Below are 27,063 nucleotides of genomic sequence, written 5' to 3'. Positions count from 1 at the left end.
GAAACTCCATGAAATAACAGCAATCTCCCTCTCCCCCTCATTAGTCTAGCAATCTCCCTCATTTCACCAAGCCCACATTACACTGTTACATTTTGGGGGGAAAAAGAAATGAGAGACAGATACATTTACATTGACTCATCAGCACCATTTCCCAGCACTATACCAAGTATATTATCTCTTACTAACTGCTTTGAGGCTCATCTTTATTTGGATATAAGTAATTTTAAAAGATTCCTCCCAGATGTAGCAGCACACATCCACGCTTCTAGGTGCCACGTTCACAATCTCTTTTCACAATCTCTCCATATATGGAACTGGACACGCCCTTTGGGTGGAGCATGACACCCCCATCAATGGGGGCCCTGTACAAAACTTTACTACCAACTATAATTTCCCTGAAACTAGTTTTCAATAGTAGGCAAGTATGCATCCATCCCCTGGTGTTGGGACTAATTGATATCCCCCAACGAATCCATAAGCTGCAAAATATTACCACAGCTAATATGGATACCTCCCATGATAAAACCAATACATATTCTCTGTGCTGCAAATTGTTATTTTTGCATCACAAACATGGACTTTGTGCAACAAAATAGATGTGTGACAAATGCTAATCTCTAACCACAAAATCTATTTTGTTTCCACAGAGAATAAATGATGTAAGTACTTCAATATTGTTTTTGTAACATAAAATACAATGATCAGTGCTACAAGAGTAATTGAGATGCAAAATCAAACTTGTCATACAAAATAATGTTTGTGTCTCGCCATCAATGCTTCTCAAGCACTGAAATCAAATACTATCTATTGTATATTATAACAGGAAAATACCATTAAGAGCTTAAATATCACCAAGTTTAGTTTTCTTTACTCTCTGTTCGTGTATTTCTGTCAGTAAGTAACATTGCAGGGAGGAGCTGCTGAATTGTGTACGGATGAGAAGTCACATGATCAGTTTATACACGTTCCACTGATAAATGTGATTATTGACGCGTTTCTTTTGTGTTGAATATCCCATCTATTCTGTATACATAGAAATCCCCATTAAATGGATGTTGAACCATCATTATATTATTATGCAGTGCCGGATTAACCCATAGGCTGATAAGTGTACATGTACTGTGGAGTGTAAAGTTATTAAGGTGACTGTCTGTGCTAATGTAACTTACTGATGGAACCATTACTTATGTACATTGTGCTACAGCACCAGCTGGGCAGCCTCCTTTACATTAGATCCTACATGCCAGTTGGGTTATGATGTAGATCAGCGGTTCTCAAACTGTGGGTCCTGACCCCAAAGTGGGTCCCAACCTTCTCAGCATGGGATCGCGACTCTCAGGCTTGATTACTTTTACTGAGTTTCAAGGAGTCTGAAAAATCTGTTGAATTGTCTGTTATTTCAGACTCCTCCCATCACTCTGTGCCTCCACAATGCTGCCATGTATGTGCCGTCTGCTGACTACACATGTGATGTGATGACCTTCTGCAGTAACTTGCTGGGGTCCAGTAATTATTACTATTGTTTGACGGGCTACCAGAGCAAAATAGTTTCAGGACCCCTGGTGTAGATGATAAACAATGTCTAGGTCTACCACTAATGATTGACAGTGACTAGGTTTCCAGCATTGAAGAGGTTGAATACGCCCCTAAGACGTAGAAGTAACGAGAGACGGTTTTTGTGGACGGAATTGAATTACAAAGTTATTACAGGGAAATATAACAAAAAATATTTGACAAAGAGAATTTGAATGGCGGGCGCTGTCAGAATGTAATAGAACCAATAATAAATACATAGGAATGCAGCGGACTATTTTGGTTCCTTTACCGCAAAATAAAACTTGGGAAAGAGGGGGTTAATGATGGTGGGCATTGGAGAAATAAGCTAGCTGTCATTAATAGCGCCGTAATAGCTTGGTATTGGTTGTCTTCCATGTAACAACCCCATCTATCAGGAAACCGCGGATTGGTAACGAGCAGTAGCTTCCGGCTTCTGTCCTGGTACTAATGACAGAGAGAAATGCATTAACTGAGAATGATTTGTACTATTAACATACAGGACTCATGTTGCTTAGCGATGGCAGTACTAAATTTAGCCTTGCGATCAGCTCACCACCAGCCACCAGTTGCTCAAAGGCCCATTTGTTCCTCTAGGGGCGCTCTAGATTAACTTTTTGATAAATTCTAAAGTTAAGTAAATGAGCTAATTATATACATTATGTGGCAGTAATAACATGGGGGCCGTCAGTATACTTGGCAGTAACGTCGGTGATTGGTAACGCCACACAACTCAAAATCGATCTTTAAATTGTATCTAAAGGTGCCCATACACGTTGAGATGCAATGAGATGCGATATTGCATACAATATTGTATACAATAATTGTAATGTGTATGTAATAATTAGAGTGTGGAATGTGGGTCCAAATCATCATTAAAGTTGTGTGCATTATACTGTACAACATCCATGCTACAAGTACGGGTGGTGATAGTATATTACATCGACAGTGTCTAGGTCAACAGTCAAAAGGTCGACAACTATTGGTCAACAGTCAAGAAGGTTGACATGGTCAAAAAAGTCAGCCCGAGATTTCATGTTTTTGGTGTCTATGTTAAACCCCCAGTGTGCCCATTAACCCTGTAATGGGCACATTCTGTATTGTATAAGAAAGACATCCAATCCATATTTGTCTTTGGTTAGTGAATTTGCCCTCACTACCACAAGTGGTAATGAATCCAAAGATTACGGTAATCACACCTATTATTAACCAATCCATTTAATATTCATGAGTTACGTATATTGAAATACACCTTCAACTTATCTGAGGTCCTCTTTCATATGGGCACAGGGGGTGGGGGGCAGTTACAGAATAACTGGGCATGGCGAGCGAAGCAAGGGTACGCATTACACTAATTGGGGGTCCACGTCGACATTTTTCGGCAGACACCAAAAATAGTGACAAACTCATGTTGAACTTTTCATCTGTCTACCTTTTGACCCTGTTGATCTATTGATGGTCTATCTAGAAGACACTGTCTGTCTAATAATCCACACCCCACTCTGCCTCCCCCTGTCACCCTCTGCCATGTGGCATATTATGAACTTGGGTTGGGGTAGAGGAGGGGGGCCCAAATTATATTATTATGTACTTGCACTTGGGCTCACGCACAAGTTCTGTATATATATATATATATATATATATATATATATATATATATATATATATATAGGAATTCGTAATGAGACATGGGAGAATGGGTATGTGGTTGTTAGGTTGACCACTATGAAATCGACAGGAAATAGGTTGACACTTAAAAAAAAGGTCTGCATGGTCTAGGCCGACATTGACAATAGGTCAACATGACAATGGCCGACACAGAAAAAGGTTGACTTATCTTGTTCACAGCTTACCATCCCAGTGGGCATTGAGAGTGTTCCGAGCGCAGCAAGCCATGCGAGGGGACACGGTACACTAATACGCTGTCCATATCGACATAGACACAAAATAAACATGACAGCCTATAGACCATGCCAACTTTTGTTATGTGTCATCCTATTGCCTGTCGACCAATAGTGGCCAACCCAATGACTGTCGACCTAACTACGGTCATCCAAATGATCCACACCTGGGTGAATGTAAGATTGGAGAAAGGAATGAGTCAGGTTCACAATAAATAAATCATAATAAAATGGTATCAACCAGTAAGGAAAGTGTATAGAAGAGGAGGTGCATGGGTGAAATCAACACACAAAGGCACTTATTCTGGTTGGTGCGGGAATATCCGCGTGCGTTCATGCCGCCGATGTTTTGTGTCTGCGCATGTGCGAGCGGGACGCACGGCCACATTCCGCATGAAATGTGTACACTACGAACAGGGGGTGGAGAGGGGCGTGAAGGGCTGTTTGGGCTCATTACCATATGTGTACACCCCGCATTTCATGGGCATTCCCATGCAAACGCTGGGCGTACGTATGGTAATGCGGCCGTGACGCACGTGTAGGGGGCGGACATATGACATTGCCGGATGTCAGCTGCCCGCCCAGATCCCTGCTTTTGCATGGAAAAATGTCCGTGTGGTCTGAGGTTGCGGGAGCTGGCGGACCACTCGGCCCTGCATTCGATGTTCTGCGACCATCGAATGATGGGGGAGGTTCCCTGAGATGGAGGAGGCGTATTCATGAGAAATACACGTGCGGTCCGTTCGGACAGCTTCTTACCGCGTACGGACGGCGTTGGCGATCCATATGGAAGGCGGGGTTTAGGACGCACGGTGCTGGCCGCATATTCGGATCCGGCCGCACCGATCAGAATAAGGGCCAAAGTCGCAGATGGGGCTTTGTTGATGGAGCGGTCTATGAGAGCAAGAACAGCAGCATTGTGCAGCAAAAAAACTAATACCAGTTCTTATTGGTGCATGTTATTATGATGAGAAATTCAAGCCATAGGGGGCTCGGCCTGAGGTATTATGCCAGAGAACGTCAGGTCTTATTGCGTCCGTCCAGCCTGCTAAGTGGTTGGCAGCCTCTTGAGTTAGCTGGAGCTGAACTTTGGGATTGAAGTCAGCGCATATCGATCTCCTGTTGTTTTCATCTGCTCGGTAATTGCCCTTTTTGACTCCCAGTCCCAGGCTTCATGCACTTAACATAAAAAACATTGATGTCACACCGTATTTGTTGACCTGTTAAAGCCTCGTCTGAAAGTGCGTTCTTGAAGTTTCTAAAGTTCTTTGTGTTCTGTAGAAGTAATATACGACCACTTGACTAGGGGTTTGAATTGTGATCCTCTGCTGGGGACAGAGGAGACCCGACGTGCAGATTTTATTATGTAAAGAATAACACAGCAGGTTCTAGAAGTTTGCTCAAAGCAATGTCTGAATTACACCTGGATATGAAAACGATATCATGATGTGCTGGACTCAGGGCTAATAGAGACGTTTGTGTTGACTCCAGTGATTAAATAAAATGGTTTCTGGAACAAAAGGAAACATTTTCTATTTAGGGAGATGGAAAGAACATGACATTTGTGAAACAGCAGACGAGACGCAAGGGAAAATGAAAGGGGGCTGGGCTGCTCTAGGAACACTTAAAGAGACCAAAGAAATACAACACATTTAAAAGCCAATTTATTCATACTGATTTATACTGTAGATGTGGAAGTAATGTAGGGTTATTTTATACAGACATGTCTTATACAACCACCTTTGTGGTTGATGCCAGTTAACTTTGCGGTCAGGGTGATTTGCCGGTTCCCATCGTAGGGACCTAAGGACCATCCATAGACTCTCATGGTAATTTCTTAAAGGGAGTCTATAAAGATGCACACAGACAATCTCAGCAATGATTGGCTGAGGGAAGTCCCAATGACCGACATTCTTGGGAGGAGCTGCCTAAAGGGGGCCTGTAGTACATTATCCCCCCGCCCCCCCTTAATCTGGCTATGACCGGTTACCAATGAATGCAGGCCATGTTTGAAAATGTGATAGTGATGACATCACTCATCCCAGTGGCTTGGAGGCAAGATAAATGTCGGTGCCCCCCCCAATGCCAACTCTTCAAATTCTTTATCCATCAACACCCCCCATTCTTGTTTTTTGTTTTTCCAAATACATATTTTTATGCTTTTTTCCATCTTCCTTGATAAGCAAACTGCTTAATGTCTTCAACTGATGGACATCCAAACAATATTAGCATGCTTAAGTTGGGGACATATACTAAGGTAGCAGTTCTATTTCAGATGGGATGTTGCTATGCCGCCCCCCCCCCCCCCCTCACTTGAATTACCATAACACGGCTCCTGCTCCCCATCTTCTCTTCCGCTGAGTTGCCGCCCAGATCTCCCGGAGCGAAGGCTCCTTCAACTCAGGATGCTGGCGGACAATAAAAATGTAGCACCTGCTGTTGAGTCAATCAGAGCTCACGTATCGGCAGCCACCCTGATTGCCTGCGCTCCGGGACCTGCTTTGTTCAGTGCACTGAGGCAGTGCAGCGGAGGCCGTCGGGGGGGGGGGGGGGGGTGTTGCGGTGGGCAAAATGAGCTGCCCGGGCCCTTCCAGAGGCCGGGGACAGCTGTACCCACAGCACCCCCCTATTGGTGGCCCTGGTCTTTGGAAAAAACACTCACCCAATGGGCATGCATTTACCAATATGCCAGCAGACATGCCCGACACTGGAACTGGTAGTGATGTCATTGTCCATGGTTCCGGGGCCAGTGGATTAGTAAGTAAGTGGGTAGTCCATATAGACAGCTAAATGTACCGATTTATCTGCACGATATATGGGCAGCAGTTGTGCTGCATGGCCGCCGCGAAACGTCTGTGACCTACAGCGTTCACAGAGTTCGATTTGTGTGATTAAATTGAAGTGTAAGAATAAAGCAGCCAATACTTACCCTGCAGAGAAACAAAATAACTCATCCAAATTTAACACTCGCTGCACAGGTTACATCTGCCCCACCTGCAGCACAGCATGGCTTTGTCCATCTTCAAAATTTGCACTCTTGCTAACAGCTCCGAAACAGGCCCAGATGCATTAAGTGCCCGATTCAGACCTGCTCATCGGGCTGCAAATATTCGGAGCCCAGCGTGCAGGTAGCCACCGCCCCAGCATGGCTACGAACCCTTTCCCCAGTCCACAGCTTCGAGTGAGCCAGGACTCACTCGGCATGCCCCCAAATGTCCGCAGGGTGTAAATCACCCTTCGTTCAGCTAGTAAAGGCCGTTGCTCGCTGCCTTTGGGCAGACAGCTCATGCAGGCGCACAGCATACCATGTGCATGCGTGCTCATTCCATAACAACATCCTCGTTTTGCCTTTAAATGAATTTCCGCTTGAATCATATGCATTTACATTTGGCCCTATTTATGCTTGAGTATATTTGCTGGATGTATATTGCCATTATTAAAAGATTGTTTTTGTTTTTAAATCATTTCTGATCAACTGAAGTTCAAAGATTACATACAGTATCCTCTACACTTGTTTCTTTTGTAAAAATATCAATGAGATCTCAACATAAATCTGTGTCTAGATGTATTCATTGTTAGGCGATGTGATCAGGAATCTGGGAGCCTGGATCCCTACACTCAGAATAACTACAGGATCCCAAATATAGTCAAAATTGTATGCACATCGCATGCATGCTGTGCGTTCTGATCGCATTGGGGATCGCATCGCAGGCACCTCACCGTGTGTACACACCATAAGGCTGCAGGGGGAGGGTTACACTTTGGGAAAAGTGGGTTAGAGTTAAAATATTTACTGGGATCCATCAGGATTTTGACCACCGGGATATTGACTAATGGTTTTTTTTTGCAGTGTGAACGGGTCAACCTGTGTCTGCATACCAGGGTCTCCAACCGATGTAAAAAGCAGGGTTAGAGACCCAGAAATTTTGACACGGGTTGACCCGTTCACACTGAACAAAATAAAACCTGTGTTAAAAGGCAAATTATACCCCATTCTCACTGCCGTAAAAACCCGGGTATTTGCCAGGGCAAGCCGTAAGTACCTGTGTCCTGTCTCAGTGTGAAAGTGTCTTTGTGAAATTCCCGGGTGTTATGCCCTGGGAATTAGACTTGGGTTTTTTGCAGGGTTTTACCTGGGTAATACACGGGTGTATGGCAGTGTGAACAGCACAGACCTGGGTTTCTCTCACAAAATGCAAAAAAGCAAGTTCATTGGGGAATGTAATCATGTGATATGTGACAGCCAGCCAATAAAAGCTGTTTTTTAAACAGCCAATCACAGCAATTTGTACAAATTTCCCAACACCCAATCAAATTCCACACACTTGTTGGAAGGCAGACACGGGAAATTACCAGGTCTGAGGTGCAGAATTAAGGGGGTCTGTTGAGCAAGAAAAACCCGGGATTTTGCAGGGGCGGCAATGAGAATGCAGCATTACTGGGTCGACATACTAGACCTGGGAATTTGCCTTGCAGTGAGAACGGGGTATACTGTAAGTAGAGTTGCGTTTAGTAAGCTGGTGATAGTCAGCTATTTTAATCAGTTTATTTCTGTTGCCACATGTTAAAATCACAGGCAACGGCCATTTGTTCGGATGAAGCAGATTACATTTGCGGTAACTCCACCAGCCTCATTATACGCAATCAACAGAATGCAGATAACACCTAAACCATCTGCTGCAACAGAAAACATTTATTTCAGAATTGTTCTGTAAACGAGTTGTAAAAGCTTAAAAATCAAACTGCTTACATTTATACTAATTTCCCTAAATGATCCATCTACGGGTATTCAAACTCTTACCTGAACTGCATGAGAGACAAGCTGCAGCCAATCAGGAGGCAGTTAATGCCCCTACATTTGCATTTTAAATTCATAAGAGGTTGGTATCGGCTTGCAGAGTCCATGTCAGACCTCATTTGACTAATGTATAAGTGCGTACACACGTATAGATTTATCTGTCCAATCTATCTGGTGGGAACAAAAATCTGGAAATGTATGGGAGCATATGACAATCAAAAATTTCCACCCAAATGCAGGAGAACAGAAAAAAAAATGTATGCTTTGATAAATTTGTTATATCAGAATGACTGATCACTGTCTGTTTTCAAGCGTTTGGGAACAATTTTTGGTACTTATGTATTATCTGGGCGCCCGATTTTTTCATTGCATGCCACTACTTAAGGCATGCGATGCGATTTTTCATTGTAAAGACCCGATTTTTCATTGTATAGTCAACCATGGGTGATTTCATACCCCCACTATCCAACTGCGCATGCAGTTGATTTTATATAGTGTGGTGACAGCGGTTTTAAATCGATGTCAAAATCGGGCGCCCAGATATTACATAAGTACCCAATTTTTTGATTGTCATATGCTCCCATACATTTCCAGGTTTTTGTTCCCACCAGATATATCTGACAGATAAATCTGTACGTGTGTACGCACCTTAACTTTGTACTTCCCTCAAAGTTAGGAAAGTAGCCAGAGAAATTCATTTGTGATTCGCAACATTTTGAGGCTAAGGGGGAGATGTATCAAAACTTGGAGGTAGATTGTATTAATCTAATACACCTCCCTAAGGTTGGCCACAGAAGTCATCAGTGATTTGTATTTACCCCACTATTTACTGACCATGATTATCTATATATAAGTGATTATGGGGGAGATTCTTCAAAGCTTGTAGAGATATAAAGTGTATATAAGAACAAAGATGTTTAAAGCTTCCAGGGTTCCCAAATAGAGGATAATTATCGCCCATACTTGCCTACCTGACCCTCTCCAGGGAGAAAATGCTCTGTTCCTGGACTTCCTTGGTAATGTAGGATTGCCATCGCCTGTGGGGAAACACCTTCTTATCAATTACCTAGCTCCCCACAGGTGATAGAAATCCTACATTACCAGGGAAGTCCAGGAACAGAGCATTTTCTCCCTGAAGGAGAGGGTCAGGTAGGCAACCAGTGATATCAGTGATAACTAACCTTGACACTCCATCTGTTGTTGAACTACACATCCCAGCATGCCCTGCATCAGTTTAGCATGGCCAAATATTAAAACTGCAGCAGGGCATGCTGGGATGTGTAGTTCAACAACAGCTGGAGTGTCAAAGTTAGCCCTCTAGGTCCTATATACACTAAATAGACTACCTTTTCATGTTTTTTTTGTAAATCACCTGTTACATTGGATTGTTAGCTGCTCCCAGGTTTTACTGTGATGATGTAAACTTTTTTTTTTTTTGGGAACAATTTTTGGTACTTATGTATTATTTGGGCTCCCGATTTTTTCATTGCATGCCACTACTTAAGGCATGCGATGCAATTTTTCATTGTAAAGACCCGATTTTTAATTGTATAGTCAACCATGGGTGATTTCATACGACCACTATCCAACTACGTATGCAGTTGATTTTATATAGTGTGGTGAGTCACCGAGCCCGAAGCGTGGCGAGCGGACGTGGATTACTTTTGCATGTATTCTGCGTCCCCTCGCTGCGCTCGACAAACTATATAAAATCAACTCCATGCAAAGTTGGATAGTGGGGGTATGAAATCACCCATGGGTGACTATACAATTAAAAATCAGGTCTTTACAATGAAAAAAATCGATGTCAAAATCGGGCGCCCAGATATTACATAAGTACCCAATTTTTTGATTGTCATATACTCCCATACATTTCCAGGTTTTTGTTCACACCAGATATATCTGACAGATAAATCTGTACGTGTGTACGCACCTTAACTTTGTACTTCCCTCAAAGTTAGGAAAGTAGCCAGAGAGATTAATTTGTGAATCGCAACATTTTTGAGGCTAAGGGGGAGATGTATCAAAACTTGGAGGTAGATTGTATTAATCTAATGCACCTCCCTAAGGGTAGCCACAGAAGTCATCAGTGATTTGTATTTACCCCACTATTTACTGACCATGATTATCTATATATAAGTGATTATGGGGGAGATTCTTCAAAGCTTTTAGAGATATAAAGTGTATATAAGAACAAAGATGTTTAAAGCTTCCAGGGTTCCCAAATAGAGGATAATTATCGCCCATACTTGCCTACCTGACCCTCTCCAGGGAGAAAATGCTCTGTTCCTGGACTTCCTTGGTAATGTAGGATTGCCATCGCCTGTGGGGAAACACCTTCTTATCAATTACCTAGCTCCCCACAGGTGATAGAAATCCTACATTACCAGGGAAGTCCAGGAACAGAGCATTTTCTCCCTGAAGGAGAGGGTCAGGTAGGCAACCAGTGATATCAGTGATAACTAACCTTGACACTCCATCTGTTGTTGAACTACACATCCCAGCATGCCCTGCATCAGTTTAGCATGGCCAAATATTAAAACTGCAGCAGGGCATGCTGGGATGTGTAGTTCAACAACAGCTGGAGTGTCAAAGTTAGCCCTCTAGGTCCTATATACACTAAATAGACTACCTTTTCATGTTTTTTTTGTAAATCACCTGTTACATTGGATTGTTAGCTGCTCCCAGGTTTTACTGTGCACACAGAAAAAAACAAGTTTATTTTGTTCTACAGAGAGATAAAGTGGAAAAATAAAAGGGGAGATACAGTATAGAAACAAATAAAAGAGTGGAGAAGTCAGCCAGTGCAACCAATCAACTGCTACCTATAATTTTATCAAATGTCCTTAATAAATGTTATTTTAAAGCAAATTGGTTGCCATGGGCAATAAAGTTCCATATCGTACTAGTGTATGGGGCCTGTAGACTGCAAAGAGCATAGATGTAGTCAAGTAATTCCTCACAGACCCCCAACAGTGCATGTTTTCCAGGACTACTAAACAAATCACAAGTGTAATAATTAGCACCGCCTTTTCATATGTATCAGTGAGTAATGAGTGCACCTGTGCACCTGCTTGGTGACCTGGAAACTGTGACTGTTTGGGGTCCTTGAGGACAGTTTTAGAACCACTGTAGTAAAAGAAAAAGTCCCTCATTCTATCCTGTGTACCCAGTCCGTGCAGACACTGCATCAAGACACAAAGAACATTAAGCAGGCAACACGGAAATGTCATTTTTCCAGTGAAACCGCTATTAATTCTCCCTGGACAGGAATTATATGTTCTGCAAAAAAAACAGTTTAAATTATACTAAATTTCAGACAGAGACATCTGACTGTGCTATGCAGGGCCGCCACTAGAAATGTTGGGGCCCGGGACTGACCTACAGTCCAGGCCCCCAGCAGCACAGAGCCATATCTCCGCCTCCCCCTACTCCATCCCCATTACGATTACTTACCATCACCCGCGTCAACGTCCTCCGGCTCCTTCAGCCTCCATGGCGCACACTGCACAGTGCAGCCTGCAGGGCACAAAGCCCCACTGTGTTCACAGGTGCCGGCGCGGGGGGAGGTGGTGTGCAGGTGCGGGGGCTGTGGGCAGCTGCCCGGGGCCCAGGACAGCTGTACCCAGGGCACCCCCCTGTCGGCGGCCCTTGTTCTATGTCCTAGTAATCACCGCAGTCTCCTCCCACTGTACCTGCTTACTAGCAACAAGCAGTTTTGCAGTGTCTGAAATATTTGCTGCTTACTGAAGGTGCCTGGATAAACAGCTCTGAGATAGAAGGCCTTTGATTCCAGATATCTGAAGGTTCCTGCTGGTAAAATATTCCGCTCACAGGCTGACAATTGTTGCCTCTTCAGTAATTAGATCCCATGAGTTTAGGTTCAGCCACTGCAGCAAAGACTTAAGTAAGTTCTGGGTCTTGAGTGACAGGCCAGGAAATCAGTGCTGTAGTGAGATGATGAAAGCAGGAAAATCACAGGCTTCCCTTCAGAGAGAAAGAAGATGCACTCATCATGTAATCTGGGATACATACAGAACAAGCAACTGTGGTGAGTGAGGTTCATAAAATCCAGATGAAGGCCTACTCCTGTATATACTGATTTTTTGGAAACTAACATATTGGCACCAACACTTTTTTCTTGTTGCTAGATTAACTATTATAGATCTGGTAATAGGGGGCTTGCAAAAGTCACTGTCGTGTCAGGCTAGTCGGGAGGCAGGTGGGCTGCAGGGACAGGATAGTCGGGAGGCAGGTATGCGGCAGTGACAGGCTAGTCAGGAGGCAGGTGGGCTGCAGGGACAGGCTAGTCAGGAGGCGGGTGGGCGGCAGTGACAGGCTAGTCGGGAGGCAGGCGTGCTGCAGGGACAGGCTAGTCGGGAGGCAGGTGTGCTGCAGGGACAGGCTAGTCAGGAGGCGGGTGGGCTGCAGGGACAGGCTAGTCAGGAGGCGGGTGGGCGGCAGTGACAGGCTAGTCGGGAGGCAGGCGTGCTGCAGGGACAGGCTAGTCGGGAGGCAGGTGTGCTGCAGGGACAGGCTAGTCAGGAGGCGGGTGGGCGGCAGTGACAGGCTAGTCGGGAGGCAGGCGTGCTGCAGGGACAGGCTAGTCAGGAGGCGGGTGGGCTGCAGGGACAGGCTAGTCGGGAGGCGGGTGGGCTGCAGGGACAGGCAAGTCAGGAGGCGGGTGGGCTGCAGGGACAGGCTAGTCGGGAGGTGGGTGGGCTGCAGTGACAGGCTAGTCGGGAGGGCGGCAGTGACAGGCTAGTCGGGAGGCGGGTGGGCTGCAGGGACAGGCTAGTCAGGAGGCGGGTGGGCTGCAGGGACAGGCTAGTCAGGAGGCGGGTGGGCGGCAGTGACAGGCTAGTCAGGAGGCGGGTGGGCGGCAGTGACAGGCTAGTCAGGAGGCGGGTGAGCGGCAGTGACAGGCTAGTCAGGAAGCGGGTGGGCGGCAGTGACAGGCTAGTCAGGAGGCGGGTGGGCGGCAGTGACAGGCTAGTCAGGAAGCGGGTGGGCGGCAGTGACAGGCTAGTCAGGAGGCGGGTGGGCGGCAGTGACAGGCTAGTCAGGAGGCGGGTGGGCGGCAGTGACAGGCTAGTCAGGAGGCGGGTGGGCGGCAGTGACAGGCTAGTCAGGAGGTGGTGGGCGGCAGTGACAGGCTAGTCAGGAGGCGGGTGGGCTGCAGGGACAGGCTAGTCAGGAGGCGGGTGGGCTGCAGGGACAGGCTAGTCAGGAGGCGGATGGGCTGCAGGGACAGGCTAGTCAGGAGGCGGGTGGGCTGCAGGGACAGGCTAGTCAGGAGGCGGGTGGGCGGCAGTGACAGGCTAGTCAGGAGGCGGGTGGGCGGCAGTGACAGGCTAGTCAGGAGGCGGGTGAGCGGCAGTGACAGGCTAGTCAGGAAGCGGGTGGGCGGCAGTGACAGGCTAGTCAGGAGGCGGGTGGGCGGCAGTGACAGGCTAGTCAGGAGGCGGGTGGGCGGCAGTGACAGGCTAGTCAGGAGGCGGGTGGGCGGCAGTGACAGGCTAGTCAGGAGGCGGGTGGGCGGCAGTGACAGGCTAGTCAGGAGGCAAGTGGGCGGCAGTGACAGGCTAGTCAGGAGGCGGGTGGGCGGCAGTGACAGGCTAGTCAGGAGGTGGTGGGCGGCAGTGACAGGCTAGTCAGGAGGCGGGTGGGCTGCAGTGACAGGCTAGTCAGGAGGCGGGTGGGCGGCAGTGACAGGCTAGTCAGGAGGCGGGTGAGCGGCAGTGACAAGCTAGTCAGGAGGTGGTGGGCTGCAGTGACAGGCTAGTCAGGAGGCGGGTGGGCGGCAGTGACAGGCTAGTCAGGAGGCGGGTGGGCGGCAGTGACAGGCTAGTCAGGAGGCGAGTGGGCGGCAGTGACAGGCTAGTCAGGAGGCGGGTGGGCGGCAGTCACAGGCTAGTCAGGAGGCGGGTGGGCGGCAGTGACAGGCTAGTCAGGAGGCGGGTGAGCGGCAGTGACAGGCTAGTCAGGAGGCGGGTGGGCGGCAGTGACAGGCAAGTCAGGAGGCGGGTGGGCGGCAGTGACAGGCTAGTCAGGAGGCGGGTGGGCGGCAGTGACAGGCTAGTCGGGAGGAGGGTGGGCAGCAGTGACAGGCTAGTCGGGAGGAGGGTGGGCGGCAGTGACAGGCTAGTCAGGAGGTTCTTTTTAGCCTATCAGTGCTAATATTGGGGCAGCTGTATTAAGTTCGGGGAAGAGTTAAAGCACCAGCCAATCAACTCTGTTTGAAAAATTACAGTTGGGAGTTGATTGGCTGGTGCGTTCTCCTTTCACGTTTTGTCCACTTTATCTCTTCCCCAGGCTTAATAAATCTGCCCCAGTCTAACCAATGGTATCCTGGCCTTATACACTGTGCACTACAAGCTAATACAGATTACTAATTATTTTTCAGTTTATGTTTCCAGCATCACATAAACCGTATAAAGTTACATACAGTAGTCAGAATTAAATCAGAAAGTACATCACCAAATGCACTGTAGTTGAGAGCAGGATGATTATTAGTATGTTGAAGATTCCTGTTCTAAGACAGAACTGATTCAATAATACCCCGTTCTCACTGCAGGCAAATTCCCAGATCATGTCGACCCGGGAATTTACCTTTTAACACAAGTATTTCTGCAGTGTGAACGGGTCGCATACCCGGATCTCATACACGGGTAAAACCCTTCTTTTTACCCGTGTTGGAGATCCGGGTATGCAGGCACGGGTTGACCCATTCTCACTGCATAAAAACCCGTGTTAAAGACAAATTACCGGGTAGAACTTCTTCACCCTGGAATTTGCCTTGCAGTGCGAACGGTGGTCCGTCCCTGCAGTCCCCGGCATTTTAATACCGGGGAAAAGCTGTGTATTTCTCACTGGCAGTGAGAACACGGCATAAGTTATATCTGTCTGTAGTACAGTCAGCATCTGATATTTCCAGTACTCTAGGTGTCCACTATTAAATGCTACCAGCACTCATCAATCAATAGCTGCTCAAACGCCTTCTCATCCTGCTGCCCAATTAATCACATTTCTCAAGATAATGAAGCATATGCGTTCCGCTGGCACACTGGAGGTAACCGATAACAGCGAGGGGCAGGACATAGCTGGAAGGGAGACACAGCTGGGCATAAACATCTTGGGCAAAAAGAAAAACCACAGTCCTACATATTTAGGTACTCAGCCATCCACCTATTGCAGGTGTTCCTGGGGCATCAGCTGGTGCTCTCCTGAGATACCCAATGACATCATTATAGATTCATATGGCAATACATCATTGGAGTTGCAATACACAGAAGGCAGCAAGATAAATGAAGCAACCAATTATTAATAGGCATGCACACATACAATAGCACACATACAATAACACACACATACAACAGCACACATACAATAACACACAGTCTCATTTCTATCCCACAGTTTAAATGACCATGGGTCACAGGGTCCACTGCATGAAGGTCAACATGCATTGGGTGGACCACTGAAGGTTGACTAATGTTGACAGGTTCGGAAGTTCGACACAATCATTAGGTCGACAATAAGTTTTTTTGCTATCAAATGTTGACATAGTCCATGTATACCACTGCGTTCCCCATGCTTCCGGCACAGTGCTGAGCGCACTATTTTATTCTCCCACCATGCCGTATTGGAAGATATGAAATACCGCCTATCGGCACAGGTCATTGTCGAGGCCTGATTCTAAGAGATACATTTACCAAGATGAACGTTCTACTGAAGAAGGGATGTTGCCCAATCAGATTCTATTATGTTCTAGAAGGTGCTAAATAAATAAGTAGAATATGATTGGTTGCTATGGGAAACATCCCATCTTCAATAGAACTCCCATCTTAGTAAATTTCCCGCTAAATATAGCATGTGCACACTGTATCCATCATCTCTCTGTGACATCAAACGGCCATTCACACATCAGGAAACAAAGAGATTTCTAATGCAATGTAATTAAACCATTAATAGGAATACCAAAGTGACTCGACAACAAATTAATACATGTTCTTTAGCTGCCAAGGTCAGTAAATCCATCCGCAAGTTCAGTAGATGGGAGGAGTCATTAGGTTGCGTCTATACATGCATTTTTACAGGTCCCTTTTAAAGAGACCGGTTTGGCAGGAAGAAACTTGCACATTTAAATCTACAGCAGAATGCAGTTGAACAGGAGCAGTTTAGCAGGATGCAGTTGAACAGGAGCGGTTTAGCAGGATGCAGTTGAACAGGAGCGGTTTAGCAGGATGCAGTTGAACAGGAGCGGTTTAGCAGAATGCAGTTGAACAGGAGCAGTTTAGCAGGATGCAGTTGAACAGGAGCGGTTTAGCAGGATGCAGTTGAACAGGAGCAGTTTAGCAGGATGCAGTTGAACAGGAGCGGTTTAGCAGGATGCAGTTGAACAGCTTACTCAAGAGGATAAGTACACAAGCCTGCTGCATCCTGCTGAATCGCAATGTGTAGACACAAGAAACTGCATCCAGTAATACCCCTTTCAGACATCCAACCCAGCAATTACCCGGCATTTAATGTACCAGGTCATTTTGCCGGGAGCAGCCTGACCCCCTTTCACACTGAACAGCAAATTACCAGGTAAAAAGGGGCAGATATATTCAGCCTTAATAAGAGATAAACACAGGGGTGATAAAGAGAGATAAATGTCTAGCCAATCAGCTCCTTACTGACATTTTTCAAACCCAGCCTGTAACATGACAGGTAGGAGCTGATTGGCTGGACATTTATCTCTTTATTACCCTCACGTTTATCTATTTTTATGGCTTAATACATCTGTCCCAATATTTCAACCCGGTAATTTGCTGAATAACATGGGTATTTCTTCTGTATGAAAGGGTCAACCCCGGGTCGTAAATCCTAGATTCTCGACCCTGGTAATTTCCAGGGTCGGAAACCCAGGATTTACGACCCGGGCTGACCCTTTCATACAGAAATAGGACTTTTGTTGAATGGCAAATTACCGGGTAGAACTGCTAAACCTGGTAATTTGGTTTTCCTGCAATATTTAAAGATAGACAAAACCCATGTGCATTGCAGGTGGGGCAGATGTAACATGTGCAGAGAGAGTTAGATTTGGGTGGGGTGTGTTCAAACTGAAATCTAAATTGCAGTGCAATGGTACCCACATGGTGAGGTGTGCTAGGTGCGACTTGCGCTATACAATGTGTCCTGGGGGATTAGAACCGTATACAGTGCGCTATTTGAACTATATAATATTTGGACTAGACTACGATATGTAATTTGAATATGTTAAGTACATATTGCATGCGATTCCCTACACAGGGTGCGATGTGAACTAGACATGATGCAACGTAGTACAAGAATACCGGCCTGCATATCCTATTTTGCCTTGCGATATGGACTACAAAGGAGCACGCCTGGCAAGGCAAACTAAATGTGAACTAAAAAGTTCAAATCGCATGTGAGAATTGCACCGTGTGGGCATCTTATTGCAGCAGCCAACATTTACCCTGCACATAAACAAAATGGGGGAAATGTAATAGGATGAGAGATTCAGAAATTGAGAGATTTGGTAAGAAATCTCCAGTTTTTTTTTAAAGCGGCAATTATTTATACTGCAAAACCAGTTTGAATTTACAGTGTAAATGATTGCCGCTTTAAAAAAATAATGGAGATTTCTTACTAAATCTCTCACTTTCTGGATCTCTCATCCTATTACATTTCACCCAATAACTCCCCCAAATGTAACTCTTCCTACATTACATCTGCCCCACCTGCAGTGCAAGCATGGCTTTGTCCATCTGCAAAAATGCAGCCTTGATACAGGTCTGAATTAGGCCCCTTGTGCACAGAGGTTTGTGCTTTGGGGGAGTGGATTAGCTCACAGACTATGTCTAGTGCGACAGCCATGGGCCAACGTGTACAGTGTCGACAGACAAAAGACCGACACGCAAATTGACATAAGGTTCGCACATGAAAAGGATGGCATGATTTTTTTAAAAACATTGGGGTGTCAATGTCGACACCTGATGGACCCCAATTTGTATACCTATTGAAACCAACCCAATCAATTGTTGTATCCTATCTCTATATTTAGTGCATCCCCAAACTTAACTATGGGGCCCAGCAATGCCTGGAATGGAATACAGCATTTCTACAATTCATGGTTAGATGTACTGTCACATCAGCTTATGTATTACTGCTACCCAATGTCAGGTATACACATTGGGCCTGATACTGGTTCACTCGCAAAAGCAAATGCTCTAATGGACAAAACCTGCAAAAAAAAGAGGAGGGGGGGCAGATGTAACTTGTGCAGAGAGAGTTAGATTTGGGTGGGGTTTTACTTCAAACTGATATCTATATTGCGGTGTGAAAATAAAGCAGCCAGTATTTACCCTGCACAGAAACAAAATAACTCCCAAATCAAACACTCTCTCTGCACGTTGAATCTGCCCCACCTGCAGTGCACATGGTTTTGTCCATTAGAGAGAGAATTTGCTTTTGCGAGTGAACCAGTATCAGGCTCATAGTCCACTCCTCTCTATTATAGGGGTGCCGGACGGAGTCCCGACAGTCAAAACACAGACAGCCGCGTTCCTGACGGCTATTTTCCCTTGTGGGGGTCCATGACCCCCATAGAGGGAGAATAGAATAGGTGGCTCGCTGGCGAGCGCAGTGAGCCCGCAAAAGGCTTTGTTACGCTCGCCATGCTGTCTGGGTCCGGCCAGTCGGGATCCCGACTGTCGGACCCCTATACCACACCCCTATTATGGTAGCAAAACCAATAGATGGACAATTTTATAAGTAAACTTTTACTATCCATAGTATATATAAATCTATCCATAGTATATATATATAAATCTATCCATAGTATATATAAATCTAACAAAAGTATATTTTTGAGCCAAACTACATATTTATTTTGGAACTATTAAAGTTTTTCCCTCTGGCAATATGTAGCTAATTATATGGATTTATAACAATTAGTGTGTATACATATTACATAAACTACAGCTTTTCTGAATACAATATACGGTACTTGTTTCCTAGAACGGCGCCCACGATTTTGATCTTAGGCATCGCAAGGAAAAAAATCGAGTCGGTCGCATCCCATGTGGCCAAAAAATCGCATGCAATGCGACCGACGCGATTACCGCGATTTTACATAGGGAACAATGTTAAATGGCCCAATTGACCCGATTTCACATAGGGAACAATGTTAAATGGCCCACAGACCCCAAATACCCACCCTGAAGTGTGAAATGGCCCCCCAATTGTTAACGCCACCCCACGATCAACGTCAACCCGAAGCGTGGAGAGCGCAGCGGTACGCGTCCTCCGACCTTCTTTTCATACCCCCACTATCCACGTCGGCGTGGAGTTGAGAATAGAAAGTGTGGCGAGCGGACGCGGAACACGCTCCCGAAGCGTGGCGAGCGGACGCGGATTACTTAACATGTATTCCGCGTCCGCTCGCCACGCTTCGGGCTCGTATTCCGCGTCCCCTCGCCACACTTTCTATTCTCAACTCCACGGCGACGTGGATAGTGGGGGTATGAAAAGGTCGGAGGATGCGTACCGCCGCCCCTCGTGGGCTCGCCACGCTTCGGGTTGACGTTGATAGTGGGGTGGCGTTAACAATTGGGGGGGTCATTTCACACTTCAAGGTGGCTATTTGGGAATGGTGTAAAAAAGAAGAAATTCAAAAGGAACACAGCGGTTCTGCGCAAACTAAAAGAACAACAATGATTAAAATGGCTGCTGGTTGTAAAGTCCAAACCCCTAGCCGCCTTCCCAATGGCGGTGACTTGACACGAAACAGGTAAGTATCACGAGGATACAGGTGGGGGTCGGTCCTCACTATTAGCGCTCACAATAAAAAATTCTACCACACCTCCCTTAGGACTTAGTGGCGATCCTCTTCTCCAAAATAACGACAGCTTAGAATTAGGAACTCTGGACCATTCTCATACTCCAGGTCAACATACACTCCATCCCCATGGATTTCCACATAGGAAGAGAGGAGAACAACGATTGCGCAATACCACTTTTATTATGTACACACAAATCAGACAAATCAAGGTTAAAAAAATGCACAGATCCAGTAGTAAGGAGAAGGGGTGGAGTTTACCATTTGAGATGGAGAACCAGGTGAAAGGCTCTCTGAATGGGCTTAAGCGGTGACAGATGTTGAGACCCGGGTGGTCACGGCGTCAGTCCACAGAGAGAACACTCCTCCTCCAAAGCTCCTGGTCTGTAGGTGCAGCCTGCCCCGACGCGTTTCGGACACCAATGTGTCCTTTTTCAAGGAGTATGGCTGTAGTAGCAACAGTGAGCCTATTTATAGGGGAACTGTCTCTGAATAAAGTCCAATCCACAGCGTCAGTCCGCACACGCGGTACTGACTTCCGGTATCGGCTTCCGACTTCCGGTTTCTGTCACTCACAGGGATGAGTATGCCCCACTTCCAGAAGCGGACATCTGCTTCTGGCGGCGGCGTCCTGTGGTTTGTGCCACACTTCCTGCTGCAGCCCGATTTTCGCTATGTGCGGCCGCAAGCTGGATTGGTATACATCTCCATGGCAACTTGTATCACTCGTTCGCACGGAGATCTATCTCGTGATTAGAGACATATGGAGATATTCTGCCGCTTTGTTTTTCTGACAGATGAAACAAATCCATAATAGAAAGCACTACGAATATAAAGTGCATACATTAGAATATATCAAAAGATAAAAGGCATGTTGGATTATAAAAACATGATGGGTAATAAAACATATAACAAATTTAAAAACAGTGGAAGAGAGAGAAATAAAAAATATTTGATAAAATATGATCTAAAACACCTCTTATAAAAACCACTTTACTTCAAAATCGGCATTAAGACCGTGGGGTTTAAGAGTGTTGAATTTATAAATCTGTCTCATCTCCTCTCTCGCCAGGCAGGTCCCTATATTTTTATTTCTTGGGCCAGTCCGGGCGATCTTGATTCCAAAGAATCTGACAATACCAGCTGTAGAGGAGTTATGTACCAGTTTAAAATGTTGGGAGAGAGAATGGGATTCCAACCCTTTCCTAATGTTATTAAGATGCTCACACAAGCGAACTTTAAAAGGGCGTGAAGTTCGCCCGATATAAAATTTATGACAGGTACATTCTATCCCATAAACTATATCCCTGGTGTTACAGGTAATAAAATCGCCTATGGTGTGTTTGGTCCCATTTATAGTAATATCTAAAATTTTGCTGGTACCATTGCTACCCACCTCTCTACATCCCTTACACATTCCACACCTGTGGAACCCCTTGGTAAGTATTCTGCCTGGGCGTTTGGTGGTTGGGAGGGAGCTACTGACTACCTTGTTTTTTATACTAGGTGCCCTTCTGTATATAAAATTAGGACGAGGGGGTAGATGTTCACCCAGCACTGGGTCGTGTTTGAGAATGTCCCAGTTTCTTCTGAACGAGCGTTCAATGCTTTTATGTTGTGCACTATAGCCCGTGATAAAGGCCATTTTGAAATCTGTTCTTTGTGTGCCATCCGGTATTTTAGTTGCTAACAAATCGTTTCTCTCAGCTGATCCGACATCAAGGATAATAGAACTGATTTTTTGAGGGTCATATCCACTTGAGATGAATTTCTTTGCCATGGTATCAGCTTGTTCGTCAAAGACTTCTTTTCGAGAACAATTCCGTCTCACCCGTTTGAATTGTCCCCCCGGAATTGCATCTAGCCAGTTGTGGTGATGACAGCTGGTCTTGTGAATATATGAGTGGGTGTCTGTGGGTTTTGAAAAGGTTTTAGTTTCCCATTTATTGACCCCTTTCTCAATAGTTATATCTAAAAAATCAACCGACATCTGACTTTTGTTGAAGGTCAGTTCTATGTTACGGTCATTTTGATTTAAAAACATGCAGAAATTATCCAGGTCTTCTTCATTCCCCTTCCAGAAAAATAAAATGTCGTCTATGTAACGTACCCAGGACACCAGGCTCGCCCCGACGCCTGACCAACTCTCAACATGGGCCTGCTCCCACTTACCCATGAAGATATTGGCGTAGCTAGGGGCGAACCTGGTGCCCATGGCGGTCCCCACCTTCTGGATATAAAAACCGGATTCGAACATAAAGTAATTATTTTTGAGAATGAACTCCACTCCTTCCAGTAAAAATTCTTGTAAGTCAGGATCTAAAGTGCTAGTTGCCAGGTAGTCTTTCACTGATTGGATACCAAATCGATGATCAATAATGGTATAAAGCGATTTTACATCTGCTGTGATGACCCACATTTTCTTCGCACGGTATCGTAGTTAAAATGTTTAAAAGATCTTTTGTGTCTTTCAAGTGCGATTTGTTACTTAAAACCAGGGGCTGGAGATAAAAATCTATAAATTCAGAAAGATTGGAGGTAATAGAGTTCGTTCCGGAGACTATCGGTCTCCCCGGTGGGTGGGTAAGACTCTTATGAATCTTGGGTAAAAGATAGATGACAGGGACAGTGGGCTCCTCATTAAGTAAAAATTTGACCTCAGATTCCTTTAGAGTGCCTTTCTCCTTGTATTTGGTTAATAGTACAGACAGTTCTTTCGATATCCTATCTGTTGGATCTGTCCGTATCTTTTGATATGTGTCCATATCTCCTATTTGGTTCAGGACTTCTTTGATGTACCAGTCCCTATTTAAAATAACAATCCCCCCCCCCCCCCTTATCAGCTGGCTTGATCACGATTTCATTATTATCCTTCAGAGACTTCAATGCATTTCTTTCCTTCATGGTTAAATTGTAGTTGGGTCTGTGGGCCATTTAACATTGTTGCCATTTCCAGCAAAGTGTGTGTGTGTGTGTGTGGGGGGGGTTTAGTTGTTAGGCTGAGGTTGCGTGTGTGTGTGCGGTGTAAGTGTGTCAGGTCTCCATATCAGGATGCCAGTGTATGTATCCCAAAAGTACTACTACAGTATTTATGACCATCTTATACTTGCGCAAGAGTTACCAGATCTTTCTGTAGAAGTAAAAGACACCGCGACGTGCAGTCAGGCTAGGAGACCGCCAATCCATTTTGTGCATATTAGGCAGCAGCAGACCTCCTGCAGAGGCTACAAGGCATTAGGCAGCAGCCTCTGCTAAGCAGCATAGTAATTAGTTCTGATATTGTAAGTGTGCAGTCTGAACACTGTGTTCTAATTAGACTGATTTTAAAAATGCAAAGTTAACTGGGTGTAAAGTACATAATGTGGTCTAATTCCGATTTCATAACATCCTTTATGAAACAGGGGAAGGGTATATTATTTATAGGACATGGAAAAAAAAAAGTCCATTTAATTCAGGGGTGGCCAACCTGTGGCTCTAGAGCCGCATGCGGCTCTCCCCCTGTTAAAGTGCGGCTCCTGCTCCCACTGCTGCCCGCCGCCCACCGTCTGTCCTCGTCCCCATCACCCGCTGCCGGTTCCTCGAATCCCTTCTCCTTCTGAGTGGAGTAGAGCGCGCATCGCTTATCTCTCCTACCCCTCACTGTGCATCCTTGTGACTGGGTCATCCGCCAATCAGAGCTCGCGGGTCGGCAGCCAATCAGGAGCCTGTCCCGCGAGCTTTGATTGGTGGGCGGCCCAGTCACAGGGAAGTGAGGAGGAAGGAGACGCGCGGTGTGCTGTGCTCTCCTCCCCTCGGTGACATGACAGGACTGCAGGGGAACGCCAGACTGTCCTCTCCCCACCCGGCAGCAGCAGCAACAATGCAGAGTGATGCTGCTGGGAAATTAGAACTGTGGGGGCAAAGCAGATCGTGGCACTGTGGGGGCATAGCAGTTATGGCACTGGGGGGGCATAGCAGTTATGGCACTGGGGGGGCATAGCAGTTTGTGGCGATGTGGGGGCATAGCAGTTTGAGGCACTGTGGGGGCATAGCAGTTTGAGGCACTGTGGGGGGCATACCAGCTTTTTGGCACTGTGGGGGCATACCAGCTTTTTGGCACTGTGGGGGCATAGCAGTTTGAGGCAACGTGGGGCATATCTGGCACCGTGGGAGCATATGTGTATCTGGCACTATTGGGGGCATATGTATATATGGCACTGCACTATTGGAGTCATATGTGTATCACACCCACCCAAGGGGTCCAAATAGACCATGCCCCTTTTTCGGCACGCGGGTCGAAGGCGCGCGCATGTTGTTGGCTCTTTAGCTTGACTACAGATATTTTTTGGCTCTTTACCTCTGACCGGTTGGCCACCCCTGATTTAATTCATTGTCGTATTTGAAATTCCGAATTATACCATACCACTTTTTTATCCCGCCTTATGGAGCTTTTTAAAAAAAATAATGCAATGGTGTAGAATTGTTAAGATGCTCATTTCATGGCGCTTTACATTTGGAAATACTGTGATAAAAAGAGACTGGGTAATAAGAGACCAAGAGGATAGAGCGCTGCTAGCCAACTTAAAATATATCAGATTTCCTGTATAAACTAACAAGGATGAAATTATGAAAGTCTTCTTACAGTCTGCTACGGTGTTGGGAAAAAACAAAAATCACACCTTTTAATGGGATTATTAAAGATACTATATTCTATACAATGAAAATATATCCAATAGAATTATAAAACAAAATGTGTCATGAAGCCAATTCACAAATTATTTTTTGTCCCTGTTGCTAAAGGTTACAGTTTATTTAGCATCTAGTTGTGCAACTCAAGTCCACCGATTAATATCCTCTTCTCTGTTCACAGAACAATCGATGTATTCCCGCAGCTCTGGAAAACTACTACACCGAACAAGATCCCAGCGCCCAGGGGAAGTTTTACACTGTGATAAATCACTACAACCTTGCCAAGCAAACCATCACACGCTCAGTGTCTCCGTGGATGACTGTTCTGTCAGAGGAGAAACTGTCCGAGCAGGAGACAGAAGCCTCCCAGAAGTCGGCTTAGAGAACCAGGCACATTTTCTTTCCTCTGTCAATGTTAAGTGAACTCAAAAAGACCTTTAAAACAAAAAGAAAAGAACAAAAAAAAATGAATTCCTCTGCCTCTCAGGCATTCGAGTAGTTCCGGTTAATTTAGAAATTACTTGTATTTATGTTTCAAAAAACAAAAGCAACGCTTCTGTTTAATTGGTATTGCTGCGCATACATAGATGTACAGATCATTAATGAACAAACAGCTGGCAAATAATAACTTAATAGTAAGAAAGCTTGCTTATTATTATTATTTTTTGAACAATTTGAATTATTGTGGATGATTCGGTCAGTGCCGGGTTGTCCTCCGGTGAAATATCAATTCTTAGGGTAGAGTTATTTGTAGCAGAAGAAGTATACCAGAGCAAAATAGGTCTGCCCTTTTCATCCACTTCATGGTTTTAGATTAGAAAATCAGGAAACAAAAACACAGGAAACAAACTATAGGGCGTATTCAATCTGTGCCGGTATTTCCAGACAGGGGAAACACCGGCACTCACCTATTCAATGTTACCGTTAAGGACAACATTGAAGAGTGTCAGATCAGACTTTTTTAAAAGTTTGATCTGTTTTGTCAGAAACAACCGTGGATCGACAAATTCACGGCTGTTTTTTTACAAACTGCGGCAGTTTTCGCAGGTCCATGGACTTTCCGACACTCGACAGCTGGAACATTGAATTCTGGCTGTCAAGTTACTGTTAGATCGGACAAAAACGGCCGTGATTCCCACTGTCGGGACATTCAGTAGGAACCCCATATTGAATACCACCCTAAATGAATTCAAAATACTACTACAATCATGCTGTGTCCATATGACAACTATGGCTCATTCCGTTTGCTTAAGGTGGTATCAACACAACCCCCACCCACGCACAAACTGTATTTTTTGTGAACGTCAAAGCGAGTATTTTATACATCATATTTTATACGTTAATGATAGTACAAATGCATAGCGAACATTGCGTTTTCTTTTTGTATAAGCATTACATCTTAGCAGATGAAGGCTGTAACAAAGGAAATGTTTACCCTTCCACTACATCTGCAGTTTAATGTTCTAGGTCAGTGACTTGGGATGCGACACGTACTGTGGATCTTATCAGGGGGTTTTGTGGGAACAGATCGGCTTTGACGTTCGATACAATTTTCACTTAAGCAAATTACAGATGAATGCCATGCGGTGGATGAATTGACGTACGTCAGTCTGTGTAAACCGAAGAAAATAATTTTCGGTGTTTGCAAATGAAATACACGTGCTTGGAATGTAAGACAATAGATATCTTAGTTCAGTGAAGTAGCAAAAAAAATAGTTTGTGAGTGGTGGCTGTGATTGTAGTTAACCAGCTGTGTTGCTGGCTATGGTTTTAGTAAATGGTATAAATGATAACAAATCATTTTCAGATTCACGGTCTAACTGCTGATTTAATGCACACACTACAAGGAACTAGGCCATGGGTAAATTCAGTCCTTCCTGGCAGGGAGAGGGGGTGTCGTGGGTCTGGAACAAACGCAAGCGGCCAATCAATTTTAATTAAACCCAATTTTAAGGAGGTCTTTATTTGTATATCTGTTTTCTGGCACAACAGAATTATACTTCTACGAGATACAGCATCTAGTGATTACGATTTTAACATTTTGTAAGGATTTGTGTTTTTAATCACACAATGCGTGTGATTGTAATTCTTGTGCTGAATCCTACAGTCCTCATCATTCTAAAATGTTATTGTATTCATTATTTGGGCTGACGTGAGGAGATACAAATCTATACTTAAGAACCAGTACCTCATGGGGCCTCTTGAATATATTACTCACGTCATTGGTTCCAAGAATTCTGATCCGGGTTTAGCCCACAAAATAGTCCAGTATGTTAAAAGAATACCCGAACAAA

At 45.1% G+C, this 27,063-nt stretch overlaps 1 protein-coding gene across 3 annotated transcripts in view; it reads left to right on the top strand.

Moving 5' to 3' along the window:
* NSG1 (neuronal vesicle trafficking associated 1) overlaps positions 1-27,063 on the top strand; it is a 61,882-nt gene extending 34,819 nt beyond the window's left edge. For all 3 annotated transcript variants that reach the window (XM_083156685.1, XM_083156610.1, XM_083156531.1), the window contains one exon: positions 24,951-27,063. In XM_083156685.1, coding sequence (XP_083012811.1) covers positions 24,951-25,151 — 201 coding nt within the window. In that variant the 3' untranslated portion in view covers positions 25,152-27,063. The remainder of the gene's footprint in view (positions 1-24,950) is intronic.

The sequence above is a fragment of the Crinia signifera genome, chromosome 1 (assembly GCF_055691185.1).
Source record: "Crinia signifera chromosome 1, ASM5569118v1, whole genome shotgun sequence".
NCBI classification, from domain to species: Eukaryota; Metazoa; Chordata; class Amphibia; order Anura; family Myobatrachidae; genus Crinia; species Crinia signifera.
This window is presented reverse-complemented; position numbering and strand designations above follow the sequence as displayed.